This window comes from Cydia amplana, chromosome 4, assembly GCF_948474715.1.
Source record: "Cydia amplana chromosome 4, ilCydAmpl1.1, whole genome shotgun sequence".
In the NCBI taxonomy this organism is placed as follows: Eukaryota; Metazoa; Arthropoda; class Insecta; order Lepidoptera; family Tortricidae; genus Cydia; species Cydia amplana.
This window is the reverse complement of record NC_086072.1, coordinates 13886200-13907450: the sequence shown is the minus strand read 5'-3', so window position 1 is coordinate 13907450 and position 21251 is coordinate 13886200. Positions and strand designations below refer to the sequence as shown.

Here is a 21251-nt window from a genome sequence, read left to right as displayed (position 1 = left end):
AAAGAAACCCATTCTATAAATTACATTGACAATAAAATTGACATTGAATCTTCATGAAAAATATATAATTATGTCGACAGGATTAGTTTCGATCTTACGGTACATAGTTATTGAGATTCTGCTAACTTTGACATTTCGTAAAGAAAAACTATAATATAAACTGAGATCAAAGTTTAGGACTGTGTGGATATTTTTAAATCATGAGGTACAAATATCAGTAAAATTGTAAGTAATATTATAAGCAAATCAACACAAAAATAAAAATTTAATATTTTTTTTATCTTGTATTATACCTATTATCCTGATTCCAACAATAGTCATCTATCAGAGGGCCTACCGCGGACCACGTTCGTTCTTGCGTTCATCTATTTGCTTGTCTATCCCTCGAATGTACAAGAGCGATAGAGAGGCAAATAGACCAACGAAAGAACTAAGTGGTTTGCTGATTTCACCGCATAAATAATTAAATACGGCGTGCACTACTTATAATATAACTATTTTACAACTTTGCGCCACCGTGGTAAATTTACGACAGTAGGTAGATATAGTCATTACTTTAATGCAAAACCGATATTCTTGATTCGTGACCTCCTGATTTGTATTAATTCAAGTTTATTCTAGCTTGCCTGCAAACCAGAGACATGTAAATACTAAAAACTCTCAATAACAAAGTTCCACTATTTACTGCCAGGGTTCAGCATCAGCTCTTATCTTGGGTACCTACTGCTCTCCCAAGTGCTGATCAAGACGAGTCAGATGACCAAAACAGCGTGTTCCTATGCTGCACCAAACCTGAGTTCCATTAGGTACTGCCAGGGTTCAGCATCAGCTCTATCTTAGGTACAGCTCTCCCAAGTGCTCATCAAGACGAGTCAGATGACCAAAACGGCGTTTGTCTATGTTGCACCAATCCTGAGTTCCATTAGGTACAGCCAGGGTTCAGCATCAGCTCTATCTTGGGTACTGGTCTCCCAAGTGCTCATCAAGACGAGTCGGATGACCAAAACGGCGTGTGTCTATGTTGCACCAAACCTGAGTTCCGTTAGGTACTGCCAGGATCAGCATAAGCTCTATCTTGGGTACTGCTCTCCCAAGTGCTCATCAAGACGAGTCAGATTCAGATGACCAAAACGGCGTGTGCCTATGTTGTAATAGGTACTGCCAGGGTTCATCATCAGCTCTATCTTAGGTACTATGCTCCCCCAAGTGCTCATTGTGATGAGTCGGATAACCTAAACGGCGTGTTTCTATGTTGCACCAAACATGAGTACCACTAGACATTTGATCCCTTTATAAAATTACGGGCGCCTTTATAAAATTACGATATATTTTTGTTAATTGATAATTATCAATCACATTTTTAATTTTCATTAATAATTGATTTAATTTTTAATGGTTTGTAAAGCATTAACATTAACCATTAATAATTTTTAATTTTTATGGTTCGAAATAAATTAATATTAATGCAAATTGATGTTTAATGTAATTGATAATTAATTTTCCTTCAATGGTTAATAGTTAATGGCAATTAACCTTCTCAATGCTTAATTTTTAATGGTCAATTGCATTACCGTTCGGCGAACACTGACATTATGGGAAATATTTTTAGACAATTTATTGTATTTTGCCCATAGCTATTAGATTTTTTCTAGCTTGCCCCTTCGTTAGACTTTTTTAGATTTTTTGATTATTATAAGATATAGAAGAGAAAAAGATTTCACAGCTGATATACATTTCGCGCCATTTTCTACTGACAAAATGGGTTGGCCAGAGTATTACCTATACATATATACATGTACCTATAGTATTTCTTGAGGGGTACTTTCAACTAACTATATATTCAGGTAAAAGAATCGTTATTGATGGAATCAGGAGTAAAATATTTAAAACGTACTTGGAAAGTAAAACCCTCTATGGCCGAAACGTGTCACTTTCAACTGCTCTCAACCCGCGTCTTTGAAAATCAAGAGCCACTTTCAGACCAAGGCCCCAACGTTATCATTTCTCAGTACAAAATTTATCCGTCAAACCGTAGCCATTTTGGTGGTGGGCAAGCTTTGTATGTGTGCGTAAAAATGTGTATGGGTGGGTTTATTGCACGTTTTTAGGTTGGTGGACTTGTCGATTTTAATTATGTTATATATCGATACTCTCTACACAGCGGAACGGAATAGCGATTAATTGAAGCTTCAACATCTTCACTAAAATAAACACCCTGGAAATGCTAATGGATAATTAATATTTTATAAAATAATAATAAACTCAATTATCGCGAAAACCCTGTTTTATTTGGTTTTAATGTAACTTTTAAATATGTGGCGTTCCATGCTTCCTTTAGACAATAATTCAAATAATTATAACGGGGTCATAATAAAGAATAACTTAAAAAAACTTCTAAATTAATGTTTACAAGGATAAATTATATATCTGGTTTAATTTATCGCCCTGAAGGATTTAGTTTAAATCCTTTCAAGTAAAATTTAAATTGTAAAAAGGCCGTATAGTTTATCGATATGACTTTATCGACATGTCCACATGCCTTTGGTTCCTCGTTGTAAATCGTATATAAAATGTGTCTGTGTGTGTGAGGCTACTATATATTATACTACTCTTTGCTACGGTGACAGATGGCTTGGGCTTCATCTTTAAAAATAATATATACATCTATGTTTCAGACCATAAGATGTGAATTTATAAGTCAACTGTGAGCTAGAGTCTGTTCGGAAAGAGAAGAGTCGTGAAATGTATGGGATCCAATACATTCTACGACTTTTCTCTTTCCGCACAGGCTCTACATGGTTTGACACAAAATTACCACGATTTTAATAATAATAACTAATATAGTAATTAGCCTTGGAGGATACAACTAAACGGAGTAGCCATTAACAGGCTTTCCCCTCTGTCGAAAATAGGCGGCCAACGGTCATACACAATGTATGGACCATGGACCTAGGTTCATGGTATGGACTGACGTTTATCTGACATGGCTATATTTACGTTACGCATACATTTGACGTTCCCCTCCCCCGCAAAAATCGGCAGACGGTTTTGTACAGAAAATTACAGACATGGCGTCTCCGTTTGATTATATCCTCCAAGTAATTAGCAAATAAAATTATTTCGTGAAATTACGATAATCGATAAACAATAATCGAATCATGATTCATAATGACAGTTTGTTTTTTAAGCTAGCAACACTACTACTAGCTGCCGTCACTTCAGTCAACTGAAAAACGTCAGTTGGATGGACGAGTGAACTTTGCATAACAGACAAAAACAATATTTTTTCTGATATCCGTAATTATAATTTAGTGCTTAGCATTAATTTAAACATCCATCGTGAAATAGTGATCGGTTACTATTTTCGTGCCTATAAATCCTATTTATAACTAAGTGACAGCGATACATAAGTCGTGTAAAGTATTTATGTTTCCATCGATTTCTGTAATGTGATATTTTTATAATAGTGCGTACTATCGCAATATGAATCTACTCGGTTGTTTGAGTTTCTTATGTTACCTAGTGATAATATGCCGCGCTTCAGGCACCGATATCGCCTTGGATGCGAAGGCTACTCTGCTTCACCGTATAGACAGCTTGAACTTGCTGATTTATACCTGTCTTTTGACTCTGACGGTGCTTACTATATGGGTGTTCAAGCATCGCCGAGTAAGCTGGTTGCACGAGACGGGGCTGGCCGTAATATACGGTAAATATTGTGCTGATGAAATCAAGTCACATGATCCAACAAACATGACTAATCAAACTATTTATTTACACAGGTCTAATTGTAGGCGCTATTATTCGCTATGCGGGTAGTACCAATGCCGTTACATACCTTGATGCCCACCCTGAGCCTGATGCCAAGTACAATCTGTCTGTGCCACCAGACATGATACGATTTCACTTTCCAGACACTATACATGTACCAACTGGAGGTTTGTTAACAATACTGGTACTAATGCGATAGGCATACAATTCTATCAATTCACCAATAATTATGTTTATATAATTAAAGTAGATATAAAGCATTAAGATTAAAGTACATAAATGTTTCTGGACATCATAAATACAGTACTAGAATTAAAATGTGAGTGTATTTCCCAGAGTATTTGGAATCAATTGTATTCAATATTTTTTTATTTATCCTCAGGAATAATTTGTTTTGATCATAAGTACTTCAACATTGTTTCCTAAGCAGGCTTATTCCACTCGGCACCACAGGATAATAGGTATAATGTAAACAATTATCCTGTGACACAGTTTATTCTAATACCTCTATGTGTATCTACAGGCATGTGCCATGCTATTAAATTACATACCTTTCATATGTTTTCAGATGTTCCAATACTAAACAAGACTTATGCATATAGCTTTAGAGGTGAAATCGTGAAGGTTGAACAAAATGAAATAGATTTAAAGGCAACATTTGACCCAGAAATCTTTTTTAACATTATTTTACCACCAATAATATTCCATGCAGGATATTGTTTAAAAAGGGTAAGTGTAGCAGTGAAAACCATAAATTAAAATAATTCCTATCATTTAATTTTATTTCCTAATCAGTTTTGGGTTATGAAATTACTCAAATTTCTTTTTTTCAAAGATATTTTGATAAAATATTTAATAATAGGTACAACCTACTTAATTCGATTTGCCGATTATGTTGGAAAAATTTGACATCACACCAGGGGTGAGGGGTTTGCCAAATGTGACAATGAGGGGGGGAGGGGTCAAAAAACCTAGAAATTTGTGTGTGATGTAATTAATGGATGACCCCTTATTTTGATAATGTTATTTTGATATACACGTTACATTTTAAAATCCATATAAACAATTCCATTTTTTGTTAAGTTACTGTTCTAGCATGACAAAATAAACAGTAATTATGATTCTAAATTTATTTATTACAGAAATATTTCTTCCGGAACTTGGGAGCCATACTGACATTTGCTATGGTGGGCACAGCCCTGTCAGCTCTAGTCATTGGTTCACTAATGTACGGCTGTGTTCAACTGATGCCGGCGTCCCTAGCTTCTAGCTTTACTTTTCTTGACACCCTTTATTTTGGTGCACTGATTTCTCCTACGGACCCACTTACGGTGTTAGCTATATTTTCACAATTGAAGGTAAGTGGAATATATTTCAGTTTAGATTTAATCTAAAAGATCAAATTAAGTCATATAGAACCAAAGTCAGCAACATATAATTATGATTGACTTTGCTTCTATATGATACAATTGTTTGTTATTCAAAGTTGCCTCATATCAATTTAAAATAGAGCCAAAAATAATTTACATTTGATAATTGTTGGTATGGAATAAATGCTGAAAATAAAACACTACATGTGCCATAATTAGAACTTGGTGCCCTTAGCTATACTTTAATGCAGTTGAGTTGTAAGTTGTAAATTGTGGTATATTATGCTAATAATGGAAAGTTCGTATTGAATTATCCAACAAGTTTTATCAGTATTAAACTTGAATACTGATAAAACTATTCAATGTTATTATTATACGTATTTAAAATATTTTTAATGGTTGCTTTTGATGTGATTAGTAAACAAGGAAAATGTTACATTTTCCTATTTGTTCTAGGTGGATGTAAACCTCTATGCTATGATATTTGGTGAGAGTGTTCTCAATGATGCAGTGGCTTTAGTACTTAGCGGGTAAATATTCAATTTACTATTTTTCACAATTTACTTTACCATAGATATCTGAATACAAGAGAATGCACGTACTGTTTTCATTAGGATGTTTTTAGAAGTGAACGCGATCTTCGATTACAAAAATATACAATGCTCATTTCATGAAGGTGCTTTTTTCTTGCGAATATACATTTACAAAATTTATGAGCAATGGATAAAAAACCCACCATACAATGTATAACGCTGATCGCACTTCTCTGTGTTCAGATTATCAGTAGCTATCACCATTTAATATTAATTTTAATTATCAATGGATATTACAATTAAATTTTAAAGTTACATTTTACGAGGGTAATTTGAGAAGTAACTTGTTTCGCCTATGTATAGATGGCGTTGGCGTCAACTGTGTATGTATTGATTTAGTTTAGTAATTAAACATATTTAATATGTGGCGTCATGTCATTTTTGGCAGGAATTTGTCATTTGACAGTAGTTCAAACAAAACTGGTCTGAGTTACGCGGGAAAATTGAGAAAATTGGAATTCGTGGAGTTCTTCAATTCTTTTTTTTGGAAGGCAAAACTGTGAAACAAATCCATTAAAGGATTTTACCTACGTTGGGTAGTTCGTGTCCTTCCTAGGGAACGGTTTGACTTTGGGTAAATGAGTTTAAGCGAGGCAGGACACGCATTAAAGATGCACCTCGCCCTGGAGCCCCGAAAACAGCACTTTTACCCGAAATCATCGATAAAATCCATGATTTAGTTTTAGCCGACCGAAGATTGAAAATACGCGAATTAGCTGAAGCCACAAACATCTCTTCTGAGCGGGTGCATTTTATTTTACACGACGATTTGCACAATAAAAAGCTTTGTGTAAGGTAAGTGCCGCGATTACTGACTCCACAACAAATGCGTATTCGCATGTGAACATCTGATGAAGATTTGCAGGTGTTTAAAAAAATCCAACAGATTTTATTCGCCGTTTTGTCACTATGGATGAAACCTGGATCCATCACTACATCCCGGAGACGAAACATCAGTCGAAACAATGGGTTGGTCATGGTGAGCCAACTCCAAAGAAAGCCATATGCATTCCGTCTGCTGGAAAGGTGATGGCGTCTGTGTTTTGGGACGCAAAGGGATACTTTTCATTGACTACCTGGCCAAGGGAAAATCTATAACTGGAGCATACTACGCATCACTTTTGGATCAGTTACAGGCGGCAATAGCTGAAAAACGTCCAGGTTTGGCAAAAAATAATGTGATTTTTCACCATGACAACGCTCCGGTGCATTAAAGCCGTGTCGCTGCACAAAAATTGTCGTAGTTACGATTGGAACTTCTTCCACACCCTGCTTATTCACCAGATTTGGCTTCGTCGGACTATCACCTCTTCCCGAAACTGAAAACATTTCTCTTAGGGCGAAATTTTAAGTCCGATGAGGAGGTTATACGGGAGGTCAATGCGTATTTCGAGGCCCTTGAAGAGACGCACTTCCGTGAACGCATAGAGATGTTGCAGACTCGTTGGGACAAGTGCGTAGAACTTCGGGGGGATTACGTAGAGAAATAAAATAAATACATTTTTTGATATGAAACCAAGTTACTTCTCAAACAACCCTCGTATTTTACCTATAGCCTTCATCTGCCCCCAAATTCAATTTAAAAAAAGTAGGTAATGTTTCAAAATATATAGTGGAATAGAAGACCTATTTATAGGCCTCTGTGGGGCTAGAGGATAGAATCAATTTAAACAGCTATCCTAAACATTCGCCGAATTATATTTTACAGTACATAATAATTAGCACTTTACGTGCCTATGTCCAAAATTGTAAGGGCCATATATACTGTAAAACGTTGTACGATACACGTGCGAATATGTAATTCTAACTTGAACTTCCAACTTTTCGCACGTGTATCGTAATGTACAATTGTATCACTTTATTACAGAGCCATTCAAAATTACGAGAAGAGGTACTCAAATGACGGTGGATTTGAAATCACAGCGTTTTTGGGTGCGATCGGCGACTTCATTGGGATCTTCACCTTGTCTCTACTTGTGGGTGCTTTCATAGGATGCTTGACTGCATTGATATCCTTTTTAAACAATTACCAATTTTATTATTTTTAGTGTATTTAGCACTGAGTTAAGACCCACGCTTTATCTACTATTGATGACCATTGACCACAACCTGTCCTACATATCACAGCGGCATTCCTCTCCGCAGAGTACCTACATATTGTGCTAGCACTAGTGCTAGAGCCTCAGACGCGATCTAATATCTTATAGGTCACATGAGATCATTAGCTGAATTTCCATGGGCGTGGGATGTGCACGATCCGTGTGAACGTGCTGCGGGCTTCGAGCTCACTGGGTCCTTCGCTAGACACCCTGATCGGCACTACCCACTATCAAGGCTCCATAGGCATAGACTCAAATGTAGACACATTTGAATAGTTCATTGGAGATGCAGCCAACCCATCATCAAATCAAAACTTGGCAAACCAGTTGTACTTTTGCGATGGAATCCATACATTCGCCAAAACGCATAACCACATTCACTACAGATACTTGCCGTGTGAGAATGCTTTAATCACGATTGTTGAACTTAGGTTGTTGTACAATATTTAGACAACATTTCTGAGTGCTGACTTTGTTGATACATCAACAAAAGCCGACTCGACGTTTACAAAAAGAACTTTCTCTTTCGTCTGCGATTCAATGCTCGTATAACCGTCCGTTTAGATTAGCCGCCACTATTAGTGACCCCCAAATTATATCGCGCTGGTGAAAATAAGGTATACCTAAGCATTTTTAGAGAAAACCTACCTAGAATGTGCCTACATACCTAACGACCTACAGTAAAACTGTAAAAGCTATTCTTTCTTTGACCTAAGGTGCGGCACGATCCGGTTGGGTGGCCATATCACTATTTTCGCTTGCCTGAAATAGTATTATATAGTAGATAATGTAGATATACAGTAGACAGTAGGTAGGTACGTAGGTAGGTAGACAGTAGATTGTATTTCTTCCTTTAGAAAGCATTAAACAAATATGTACCTGTATATCAAATGATATTTTACTTATTGCATTTGTATATTAACCCAATCATGTATTTCTTTAACTAAAATGCACATGACGAAGTTCACCCACGTGAGGGAGTGGCCGCTACTGGAGTCTGCGCTTTTTGTTCTCATGTCCTACGCCGCCTTCCTCATCGCCGAAGTATGCGAGCTCACAGGTCTGTAAACTGTTTAAGTACCTACTTATTAAATTAATAAGTTTTTTACTCTCTTTTTAGACCCAAAAATATTAGGTGTGCTCTTTTGTCAGCAATTTAATGTGAAATATTGCTCCAATCAATTCAGAGCTTATTCTTAAATTATTACGACTTCTTAATTAAGAGGTGAATAATAGCCCCCCCATAAAATAGCGTCAAGATCTAATGGGACAAAATCGATTTTTCAAACGAGGTTTCAAGTTAAATCGCATAGTAAATGTGGATCAGAATGACCTACATTACAGTCACCTCGCGGCACATGGTTACCTAACCCTTTGAACGCCAGACGGCGAAGGAATATACCGCGCCCCGGACGCCAGGCGATCGCGATTATTTAAGCAAAATTGAACTTTACGGAGTCCCGCGTAAGTTCCTATTGCATTGGCGAAGCTGATGGCTGAGACGCATGTTCCCAGCCGTCTGTGCATGGCACTTAAAAAACATCATGTATGTTTTTAGGGTTCCGTACCCAAAGGGTAAAAACGGGACCCTATTACTAAGACTCCGCTGTCCGTCCGTCCGTCCGTCTGTCACCAGGCTGTATCTCACGAACCGTGATAGCTATATACAGTTGAAATTTTCACAGATGATGTATTTCTGTTCCCGCTATAACAACAAATACTAAAAACAGAATAAAATAAAGATTTAAGTGGGGCTCCCATACAACAAACGTGATTTTTGACCGAAGTTAAGCAAGGTCGGGCGGGGTCAGTACTTGGATGGGTGACCGTTTTTTTTGCTTGTTTTGCTCTATTTTTTGTTGATGGTGCGGAACCCTCCGTGCGCGAGTCCGACTCGCATGAGGCCGGTTTTTTTTTTAATAAACTGTATAACGCAGGCGTGGTGGCGGTATTGTTCTGCGGTATCTGCCAAGCGCACTACACGTACAACAACCTATCGTCGGAGTCGCGCAACCGCACCAAGCAGCTGTTCGAGCTGCTCAACTTCTTGGCGGAAAACTTCATATTCACCTACATCGGAGTCTCCATGTTCACCTTCCCGAAGCACCACTTCGACCCGTGGTTCATTATAGCCGGATTTGTATCCTTTTTACAAGCCTTTATTAAACCTTTTGGACGCCCGATATATACGCACCGCAGGTCCAACGCCAAAGACGTATTAATCGGTCATAGACCACAGAGCAACATAGACCTAGGTGTATATTATGCATAAAGTTCAATTTCAGTTTTGACACTTCGGTGACGTGGCGTCTGAGTGACAGCTTTTGTGTTTGACACGGCGTCGAAAAGGTTAACTTGACCAGGGGCCCGTTTCTCAAAAGCTTATTGTAACTTGACATACAAGTGGATGTTTCTTTCTAACAAAAGCTGTCAAAAGTGACATCCGCATGTATTACAAGTTACAAGCTTTTGAGAAACGCGGCCCTGTCAGTTACCTACTCATAGTTAGTGTGGGTCAAATTTTGGAAGCTAAATTTGACCCACATCCTGTTTTCCGATTGAGCTGAAATTTTGCATAGGTACATGTAAATGGGTTGACAATGCAATATTATTTTATGATGACATAGAGCTGATCTGAAGATGGCGAGAGGAGGGCCATGGGAATTCTGTGATAAAACAACGCAAACTAATTGTGTTTGGGTTTTTAGAATTGTCTCGATAAGTATTAGTTGCCTGTGGAAAGAAAAGTAGAGTCAGCGATAAAAGCTTGTACCAAAGATGAAATTTATGCCAAAAAGTTACTACAAATAAGGGTCAAACAAGCGGAGAGAAACAAAAAAACCCGAGAGAGAAAATTCCTGTAGATTAGCACGAGTACGCCGCGACAGTTTCTATCCTATCCCTTTCTTATTACTTACATTAGAAAAACGAGTATATATACCTAATCTACCTCGCGCGCGAGACACTGTCGCAGTGCACTCATGCTACCTACTGGTTGTTTTATATCGACTAAAATCGGTTCGGATATAGGATAGGTAGTTATGAACTGGTTTTTAGGGTTCCGTAGCCAAATGGCAAAAAACGGAACCCTTATAGATTCGTCATGTCTGTCTGTCTGTCTGTCTGTCCGTCTGTCTGTCCGTCTGTCTGTCCGTCCGTATGTCACAGCCACTTTTCTCCGAAACTATAAGAACTATACTGTTGAAACTTGGTAAGTAGATGTATTCTGTGAACCGCATTAAGATTTTCACACAAAAATAGAAAAAAAACAATAAATTTTTGGGGTTCCCCATACTTCGAACTGAAACTCAAATTTTTTTTTTCATCAAACCCATACGTGTGGGGTATCTATGGATAGGTCTTCAAAAATGATATTGAGGTTTCTAATATCATTTTTTTCTAAACTGAATAGTTTGCGCGAGAGACACTTCCAAAGTGGTAAAATGTGTGTGTCCCCCCCCCCTAACTTCTAAAATAAGAGAATGATAAAACTAAAAAAAATATATGATGTACATTACCATGTAAACTTCCACCGAAAATTGGTTTGAACGAGATCTAGCAAGTAGTTTTTTTTTAATACGTCATAAATCGCCTAAATACGGAACCCTTCATGGGCGAGTCCGACTCGCACTTGGCCGCTTTTTTCCAATGTTCTTGACTTTTGGTTACAGAAAGGACAAATTTAGTAGGTACTTATCTAAATCCGTGTTTTCCTTATAAAATAAACGTTAAACGTTACAATGTTTCAAAAGCTGGTAGAAATGAAATGAACCGAGCGAATGATATATATTTGTCCTGGTACCCCTATTTATTAAAACGAGGGAAAATCCCACGTCGCAATGAATATTATCTTTTAAAAATATCGCCGTTGTCAAGGAAAGTTTTACTCTAAGTATAAAATCCTTAGAAATACTTCGTGATTCGTGATTAGAGATGCAACGGATAGTTGTTTGGCCGGATACTGGATATCCGCCCTGGACACTGGCCGAATATCCGGTATCCGGCCGGCGGAACTATACCTATATTTTGAGTTTTGCAGGTGCGAGTCGTGCAGGTTTCGGCCTGTTTCGTAGTGAACGTTCGCGCGGACACATTTCTAGGATGGTTACGATCCTAGTTTTATCATGTCATTACGTAGTAAGTTCGTTTATTATAGTTACAAGTGCGCGCGCGTATTTTTATGTAAACAAATAAGTGTATTGTGTGACATTGGTTACGTATTCATTTCTATCTACTGTGTCGTTAGCATTATGACCGTGACTGTTTTTTAGATTCTATTTTTTACCCCAAAATGTGTTAATTTTACTATCCGGTATCCGGCCGGATACTAAAATAACGGCCGGATAATAACCGGATATCCGGTGCATCTCTATTCGTGATACTGTCAAGTATCAAGCATTATTTATCAGATTTAATTGAGCTTATAGCCATCAAACGAAGCGTATTTATTTTCCTTAAAGTAAGCGATCAGATAACATCGACTCTGGGCCGCGCCGTGAACATTTACCCTTTGTCCTTCTTGCTGAATCTCGGCAGAAAGCCTCCCATACCCATGAACTTTCAACACATGCTGTTCTTCTCAGGTTGGTAAATAATTACGTACGGTTTAAATAACTTGGAGTATTTTTTTTATAATAAAGTAAAGTATTATAAATAAAAAATCAAATAAACCTAAAAACAATATTTGCAATCGATCAGGTCGAACTATACTAGTACTATAAATGGCCAGTAATGATAAATATGACCTCTCGGTCAATACAATCAATCGGTCATGATATCGGTCCGGAAATACCGCTACGCGTATGTGATTTTTTTGGAATTTCCTGTAGTTAGGGATTATCCCCAAATATTTGATTTTTAAAAGTTTAAAGTTCTAGGACTATAGGTTATCCTGGAACAGGGTTAAATACAACAAAATTACAGATATAGTCCACCATTTTGTTTCTCGTTTGACTTAAAGGCGCATTCGGTATACATTCACGATTTAAAATTGTGTAATAAATATTTAATCATCTATTAAACATGTATCTCGATAAGAAACCCCACATAAGATCAGGCTTTTCCGGAGTATTCCGGTCCTGTTAGCTAACCGTTCTGTAACATTGTTTTTACCCAGGTCTCCGCGGCGCGATGTCATTCGCCCTCGCGATCCGCAACACAGTGTCAGAGGCTCGACAAGCCATGTTAACGACTACGTCTCTCATCGTCATCGCTACTGTGGTACTGCAGGGTGGCGCCGCCACGCACGCGCTCGCCTATTTCAGGATACCTACTGGGTAACACACTAATATTGCACTTGACAATACTGTCAACATGGTACCATACTACACGTCTCATCGTCTTCGCAACTCACTACAACATGAGGATACCACCTGCGTTCTATTTCACCCCATTTCACGTCCAGGTGCTCAGTAAATACCCACTGGTCCCACCGTGAACTGCTCATAAGCAGCACATACGACACTACCTATATCTACCAAACCAAGGGTTAGAAAACCCATAGATATCATGGAGTCCACATAAAGTACAATAATGAATAAAGCTAACATCCAATCCAACTAAATAATCGACATTCGTGTTTGTAAAAAAAACAGGATGTTATACCTCATTGCACAGCTATTTCAATATTTGTTTGCAGAGAAGGCCAGAATGACGAAAACGAAGCGCTGCCGTACCGCGACGTTAGAAGTGTAAGTATTGTTTGTCACTATACACAATGGCATTTTTTTAAACATTTTGACAGGGAAAGGTGTCTAACTTTAATTGCTAATAACGCCTTCGAGTATGGCATTATAAATAAATACCTTTGAAAGGGTACAAATTAAAAAATAGCTAAAAGAATAGTTCATAGCTAAAAGAATACTAATAAAACGTGTAAAGCAGTACAAACTATTGTTACCGCAAATTGACAGCTAAAACACGGCGCTGTTGCCGTATCCAATGCGTTAACTAGGCTTGTCTGTATGCTGTGATGTTTGACAATGCGGTTACCATCAACTTATGGTTCCGTACAGCGCTATCTACTTCAGCTGGCAATTTGCGATTGCGATGTTTTGCATTACTTTACCGCTCCTAATATTTTTTCCTATGCTTAAAAATATGCGACAAAACAACGCTTATTTAGCCATTATTCTTGTCATACCATATGAAATTTGCGCTTATTATGCGCATAGTGTGTATGATCGCCCCCATTATTACTACAATGCTAATCACTATTTGTATTGTAACCAAGATAATATTCTGAATGCCGTAGTTCGAGTTATTGTACCATTGTCAATACACGTAGAGGATTAGGGCTGTATCGTATAGATAAGCACTGCACATATTATTTGATATAAAAATCGTTTAGATTAGCGATACACTTAGTACTCTCATTTACATACTTTGCAGTTTACATTAGGTATTAGTATTAGTACGAATTAATTACCTACGCCTTATTAACATCATGCATTTGTGTTAATGCTAACATACTGGTGTAGGTAAAACTAAGTATAGGGGCATATACTACCAAGCTAATATATGTAGTCAAACTACTGAATATTAGAGCATACGTTTCAACCACAAAATAGACGTCTTAGACGGCTCGCGATTTTTTCTTGGTTTTTTTTTTTATTTGCTTGTTCACGGCCACCGTCAATGAGACGACTCGGCACATTGCTATTCTAATTACAATGATGTCTGATGATAATCAGTTGAAATATGTCCTACGGTTTAAGATAAAAGTCAAAGAAAACAACGTCGCGTCTCATGTGCTATATGTGAGCGCAACTCAACAGATAACAAGTTTAAATTTTAAACCGTGAATGGATATTTTATGTATGTACATTACATTCAAAAACTTTTTTGACGTCTGTGAAATATGTTGGTAGCCTAATATGTCACTCAGACTATGTATATACATTTATTTTATTCAGTTCTATCACCTCAGCTCTGTAGTTTTCCATATATGATAAGGAAACAGACGCAAAATGCTCAAAGTAGGCGCAAACCCATATGTTCCTGTTTTCTGTGCCTTACAGATAATTGTTAAATAATTTTGACAGTATCAAATGCCTCTGTTGACTAGACTATTCTAGAACACAAAGTGGCATTGATTTGTAATTTACACAGTAAAAAAACGCTTGTAATTATTTCGAAAGCGTTTAATCACATAAAAACCTACCCAAAAATAGCTCAATCTAGTAGTCTCTACAAGGCAAACCGTGGAACATCAGTTTCATTCACCTATAGCGCCATCAAAGCGGCACTAGACAAGCCAATACGGCCGATGCCCTCATTAATAAGTCATTATTGTGGCAGCTGTACCAGGCCACGGAAACCGGAGGCTCGGTATGTATTAACATGTAGTGGCATTACATGGAGCCTATACATATACCTCGACAATATGAAGCCTATTTATATCTACATTCGTACCTATATATCTAACCTTCATTCGTTTTGCAAGTTACCTCAGCTGTTTGTAACCTTTGCCAATAGCTAAACTTACCTATTTCTTTACCAGAGTCAGGAATAGAATGTTAATTATGATATTATTACTCTATATATACGTAAAACCTGCAAACAAGTGAGGTACATTTGTAACGTATATCATTGTTTAACCGTTGTTTATTTGTTTATAGTACTAAGGTGTTGTATTTATTTTTAAACGTCGTTAGTTTCCTCCAATAATTGGCACACTCGACCCTATTTTGGGCAACAATGTTGAAAAATATGCAAAAGTTGAGTAGCAAACACTTTTATGTTGAGCGCCAATTAATAAAATACTAACCGTAAAACAAATACAATACCTTTACAGATATTTACTACGGCAAGTAACATCAATGGGACCAACAAACAGTTTTTAGACAAACCATTTGTTACTTGCGCGTCACAATATCTATGTGTTCCCTCGAGGGTGTCCCAAAACCGTCATAGCCTCTTCTGTACTGGCCCGGCGTCCTTCCTAAATGACATTTGTTATCCAGCCTGCGGACATAGGCTTCGGCCTTCGAAATCTGGACCCGACGCAACCGGCCAGTAGCGACCGGGCAGCAGTAAGACTAATAGATACCTGCACGCTTTGTCACTGCACTGGCATTTTTGTCTTTACTAACCTTTACTAATTATGTATGAGCATGTTTAACGCTGCAGATTATTTTTATATGTTGTAGATATACAGATTTTAAACTTAAAGGCTATACCGAATGCGCGGCGCAAAATAGCTTTGCTACAATTTGCGGTGTTATGATTTTCAAACGTCAAAATACGGCCCGCTAAGCTCTTATTTTAATACCGTTAATTTCTGAAATAGCTGTCTGCATGAATAAAGCTACTTTTATAAAAACTTTGATACAATGAACTAACTGTTTTAATATTATAAAAATAGTCTGAAGTCGTCTCTATCTTGAACCCGACACAAGATATAAGTACGGACAATGATAGTATAATTTATACTCTCCGGTTAATAAGTAGGAATAACTTTACTAAATATAACTTATCAGTTGCATGTACATACATACTAGCGTCTATATCTTGTATCGCGTTTAAGTTACTTATTTTATACTATGGCATGTTTTAATTTCCACTTCATTTGGTTTGATTCCGTTCCTGTCTCTAGAGAGGCCGCATGGTAGTTAAGTGGGGCAATGGAGACAAAGGAGTGGTTATGCCTTGGCAACTTAACTATTACGAAGTATGTGAACTTATTTATTATTTATCTCTAAACAGGTCGTTCTCAGCCAAAAGGTACCATATTGTCGTTTGTCAATAAATCGTTTCTGCTATAAAGATAGAATTAAAGGAAATCGTTCTAAGGCCTTAAGAAATGACGCAGGTACATTTTCCCTGAGAACGTCACGTACATTTTATTAAACACTTTACTTACATATTAACAAACTTTCAAATCTATCAATTTTGCATTTATGTTTACAATCGTACAACTTGTACTCAGTTTTAAAGGTGGATGGAATGGTCACTCATCATGAGGTACCTTTATAATATACTGTCTTGTTTAGATGTTGTATGCAAAACAACGCATTTTCTTTCTGTAATCTCCATATTTTATATCCCAATTTTATTTTTGTCTTTATTGGACATATACTGCAACATTCATTGCACTAATTGCATTAGTGTTGGACCATGGGAGTGACAGGTGAACCTTGTGGCACTCTAGGCCAATGCAAAAAACTGTTCGGACCTTGGTCATTTCAACACCAAAGACGCCTAAATGTGTACATGTTGGGTTAACCACAGCCTCAAGGGTGCCAAGACGTCATACGGGGTACCCACACAGAGCAACGTCATGCTTTCAAGATTTTAACCACTCGTATCAATGATGTAAGATGTTTTTTGGATATGTTGAATGGCGTTGAAAGCTTGAAAGTCAAGGTCCGTGTGGTTTATATCCTCATTACTTAATGTATTATGTGTAAATCAGGAGACATCTCGCGCCGACGGTGGCAGCGAAAAAGCGCGTCTAGCAAAGCTGTGGGGCGCGGTAGACTCACGTCTGCTCAAGCCGCTCCTGACTCACGCTCGCCCGCCGCTGACTGAGACACTACCGACGTTCATGAGCCCTGTGGCGCGTTGGTTCACCACCACACACCAGTACACGCAGGGGGTAAGTATCATTCATAATAATGAGTCTGTGGGTCGCGGCGGACTCATAGCTGCTTAAACCGCTCCTGACCCACGCTCGCCCGCCGCTGACTGAGACACTACCGACGTTCATGAGCCCTGTGGCGCGTTGGCTCACCACTACACACGAGTACGTATCCCCTGCGTACTCATGGGTCTATAGAGCTCTCTACGCACCATTCACGGCTGCTCATACCGCTGCTCACACGCGCGCTCATATTTACCAACGTCCTCGAGCGCATCGACACACCACCACGCATAGGGAAGAAAATGGGAACTACGTTTGTGTGAAGTAGCGGTCGTCCACTATCCTCTTAATACATTCACTGCCAGACAAAAAAACGGTGAGCAACAGGGTTGACACCAGCAGAGAAGATAAATTTCTGCTCTCTCTGCTGGTTTCAACCCTGAGATATAGCCGTGACGATGTGCGCTCGGGGTCCCGTTGTTTCCTATAAAGTTTTAAGTCATAATGTATTGTCATATTATCATTAGTCCTAAAACTGAAACCGTTAACTTTTCAGGATTTTCGTCAGGATATCCTATAGATGGGTTATGTTAGGTTAGGTTTGTTTTATGGCAATCCTGAAAAGTGACGCGTTTCTGAACCAAATAAATTATGACTAACGAAAATGCGGGCAAACAATACATTACGACTTAAAACTATTTGGGAAACAATAGAGACCCTGTGCGCTCGCTAGGTGAGCTCTTTGGCGTAGAATGTGGTCGGCTCATCTGTAGCTGTGTATAGAGACAACCCGCCCACCGGGTTGTCCGGCATCTGAGCAAAGTTCACGAGCGCCCACCAGGTGGGTTCCTGGCAGTGAATGTGTTAATGCAGACGCATTGGGCTCACGATGGCCAAAGTCATCACAACGTCCACAAAATCAGATTATTTCAATTTTCAATTTCAATTCTTTATTGATAAAAATAGAATTTTACATTTTACCTACATAGTGCCGGGACTACATACCTACTACATAAAACAAGTCGATTAATGAGATTCACTCAAATTGGCCCATTAATTTTAACATTTTAGTTTTACTGAAACTTTCCATAATTATTCACATTTTTATACGAAGTAGTGTTGTGTGCTGACCCAGTTGTGTAGAACATTTCTTTTTAATTGCAGTGTCTGTACAATTACAAATTTGTTGTACCCGAAGAGGATTCTGGTTTGGCTCGAAACCAGGTACTTAGTGCCCATTATTAGCTCAACATTCGTCATACATATCAGAAACGAACGAGAGTACTCATAAGTAGTATGTGCCACGAAATATAAAAATAATAAAGAAATAAATTATTTCCTTAACTCAAAACGGAATAAAGGAATCAAAAGTAGAGCGTACTTAGGGATTGTAGCGTAAACTAAAGTTTTTATTCCATCGCTATCAAGTGACGCAAACTGGTTTTAAATTAAGTACCTACAATTACGCGTAATGTTATTTTTTTCGTAAAAGTCATCGTGGTCTTTATTTTAAGGGTTTTCGTCTAAAGTAAGGACGCTAAGCACGAAGAATTTCGTACATTTACCCGCCTGTTCCTATCTCTATCGCACGCGCGTTATTATGTTGCTGTCCTGCTTATGATGCCGGCGGTCAATGACTTTGTGCGAGCGGGACAGTAATCTATGCGCGCCGCGTGCGATAGATATTTAGCCTTTATTTCAGTACCTAAGGAATATGAAGAATATGAAGTGTTTTCTCGCTCGTTCTGTGATACGTCTGGCGAGATTTCCCACTCATGATCACATGTGAATCATTTTGAAATCTTATGAACGTGAACTAAAATAATTACCTACACGCACTCATTCGATTTGAGCCGTTTGACTTTTTGATTTTTAGCAAATTAACCCCTAGGATGTAAGAAGAAGGATGTAGAAGCATAAAAATAATTTTCAAACAATTATAGGCGAGGGTGATGGCGGCAGTGAAAGCACTGCCGCCATCACCCTCGCCTATAATTGTTTGAAAATTATTTTTATGCTTCTTTGTTATGGATGATGTTTTTGTGTTCCAATGTTATTAAACCACCAGATTTTAAACGCTACGATTAACGCAACAGTAACGAGATTTTATTGATTCAAAAGATATGCTTTCAGCAAATCTTGACTAGTATTTTAAAACATACGTAAATGCAGATATGTAAGTAGGTATTTAGTCATGACGAAATAAACGAATATCTCTGACTTTCACGTGTTACATTCCATAATATTGTACATATCTAATACCTTAAAACGAGCAATTCTTGTTTATATTTATATATATATATATATATATTTCGGGGATCTCGGAAACGGCTCTAACGATTTCGATGAAATTTGCTATACGGGGGTTTTCGGGGGCGAAAAATCGATCTAGCTAGGTCTTATCTCTGGGAAAACTCGCATTTTCGAGTTTTTATATGTTTTCCGAGCGAAGGTCACTCAGATATTTAGTACTTAATAGTGAATAAAGTCCCCCCCCCCCCCCCCCACACAAAAGTGGTTCCTTTATCGGGTATAAAATAATTATGGGCATAAGATTAATTCAGTTGGTTTATTTCGCATGTAACCAGCTGGTTAAACATATGATGCTGGCTGCTAGGCCTGCTAGATGGGTATACTAAATGCCGACTACATTTTACTCCAATATTTTACAGGACAGTTCTTTGCGACGGGCTGACTCCGACTCAGACTTGTGTATTGATGAACCGCAACCCGTACCTACCAGTATTGATCCTCAGGTATAAAAATGACATGGTCAACTACTTATATCAATATCTTTTTGTTTTGTCCACACCACAAACGGATACTTAAGTTTGTGGCATTTGAATCAGCCTTATTTTAAGTTTTATCGTTATATTTATGTACATCTATGAATAAGCAATGAATATGTTATATATTAAGTTTTATTTCCTTTTGGTTGCAGCTATCAATTAATGTTCGGAACGGATTTGGGCATGTCTAAGCTTTGTTGCGTTCGTTAGTGACCTTCGGCTGTGATATAAAATGGTCTAGATTAAATAGAATTTAAGTTAATAGGAAAAAAAATGTTTAATTATTGCACGCAGCAAATGTGGCCCGGACTCGTCGACACTCGGATCTCGGTAGAAGGTATCACGGGGAGCAACATCTGAGCAAGTTGATTATGTACAAGAATGTAAATGAGTGCCACAATTGTAATTAATGTGATATCACTTTCAAGTTAAGATGAATTTTACTATTCGAAAAATTTTGCATGTATAAACCAAAATATGTATCAAACTGCTTTTATGTTTGCTTAGTGTAAATTGTAGTTTTCTATTCTAAATTTATACAATTTCGATAAGCATAACAGAACTGAAGCCATGTATCGAAAAATAAAATCCAAGCAATGCTAGAAAACAATGCAAGTATTGTCTTAAACATGAACCCCTCCTGCTCAATATGTATCATTATCGACCTTGCTTTCGCTAGCCACCTGCTGTGACGTTTCCGTTAGATACGTAGGATTTTATTGCAGGGTGCAATTTTATAGCTAGTTCAAATTTTAATTATGTACCTATATATCGCCAGAACCTCGTAATGTTTGTCGTTCCTTCTGGCGCTATTTCCTAGTTTATTAGCATGTATTTATTGTCCAGTGACTGATGTGATTCTTTGGTCCATGAAACTGGGCGTATGGAATAAAACCATTCAATATTTTGCCCGGATCAGACAAGCTATCAGAGGTCCCAGGTAATACCGGGAGTTTGAGGTTCTTACTCCGTGTAGATTCAAATTTCAGGCACAATGGACCTGTAAGCCCTCCACAGGAATTGTACACGAAAGAGTAGGACCTTGC

At 37.9% G+C, this 21251-nt stretch overlaps 1 protein-coding gene across 2 annotated transcripts; it reads left to right on the top strand.

Annotated features, from left to right (window-relative positions):
* Positions 1-3226: 3226 nt before the first annotated feature.
* Positions 3227-21194, top strand: LOC134647217 (sodium/hydrogen exchanger 6). 2 transcript variants are annotated; one of them, XM_063501445.1, is made up of 18 exons: positions 3227-3709; positions 3783-3938; positions 4340-4500; positions 4914-5129; positions 5598-5671; positions 7602-7748; positions 8793-8893; positions 9771-9973; positions 12305-12416; positions 12950-13109; positions 13472-13523; positions 15133-15162; positions 15798-15866; positions 16430-16504; positions 17249-17431; positions 18581-18640; positions 20089-20172; positions 20358-21194. In XM_063501445.1, exons 1-18 carry the CDS (start codon positions 3484-3486, stop codon positions 20394-20396), a joined length of 2148 nt encoding a protein of 715 aa, XP_063357515.1. In that variant the 5' UTR covers positions 3227-3483; the 3' UTR covers positions 20397-21194. The 2 variants fall into 2 exon arrangements, with proteins under 2 accessions (XP_063357515.1, XP_063357516.1); XM_063501446.1 differs by lacking the exons at positions 15133-15162; positions 15798-15866; positions 16430-16504; positions 18581-18640 and having other exon boundaries at positions 20500-21194.
* The last annotated feature ends 57 nt before the right edge of the window (positions 21195-21251 follow it).

Excerpts from the sequence above, each read along its gene's own strand:
- LOC134647217 (XM_063501445.1), top strand. The coding sequence starts at position 3,484 with ATGAATCTACTCGGTTGTTTGAGTTTCTTATGTTACCTAGTGATAATA. Across the intron at positions 3,939-4,339 it reads TATACATGTACCAACTGGAG|ATGTTCCAATACTAAACAAG; the intron begins GTTTGTTAACAA and ends ATATGTTTTCAG. Across the intron at positions 18,641-20,088 it reads CTGGTTTGGCTCGAAACCAG|GACAGTTCTTTGCGACGGGC; the intron begins GTACTTAGTGCC and ends AATATTTTACAG.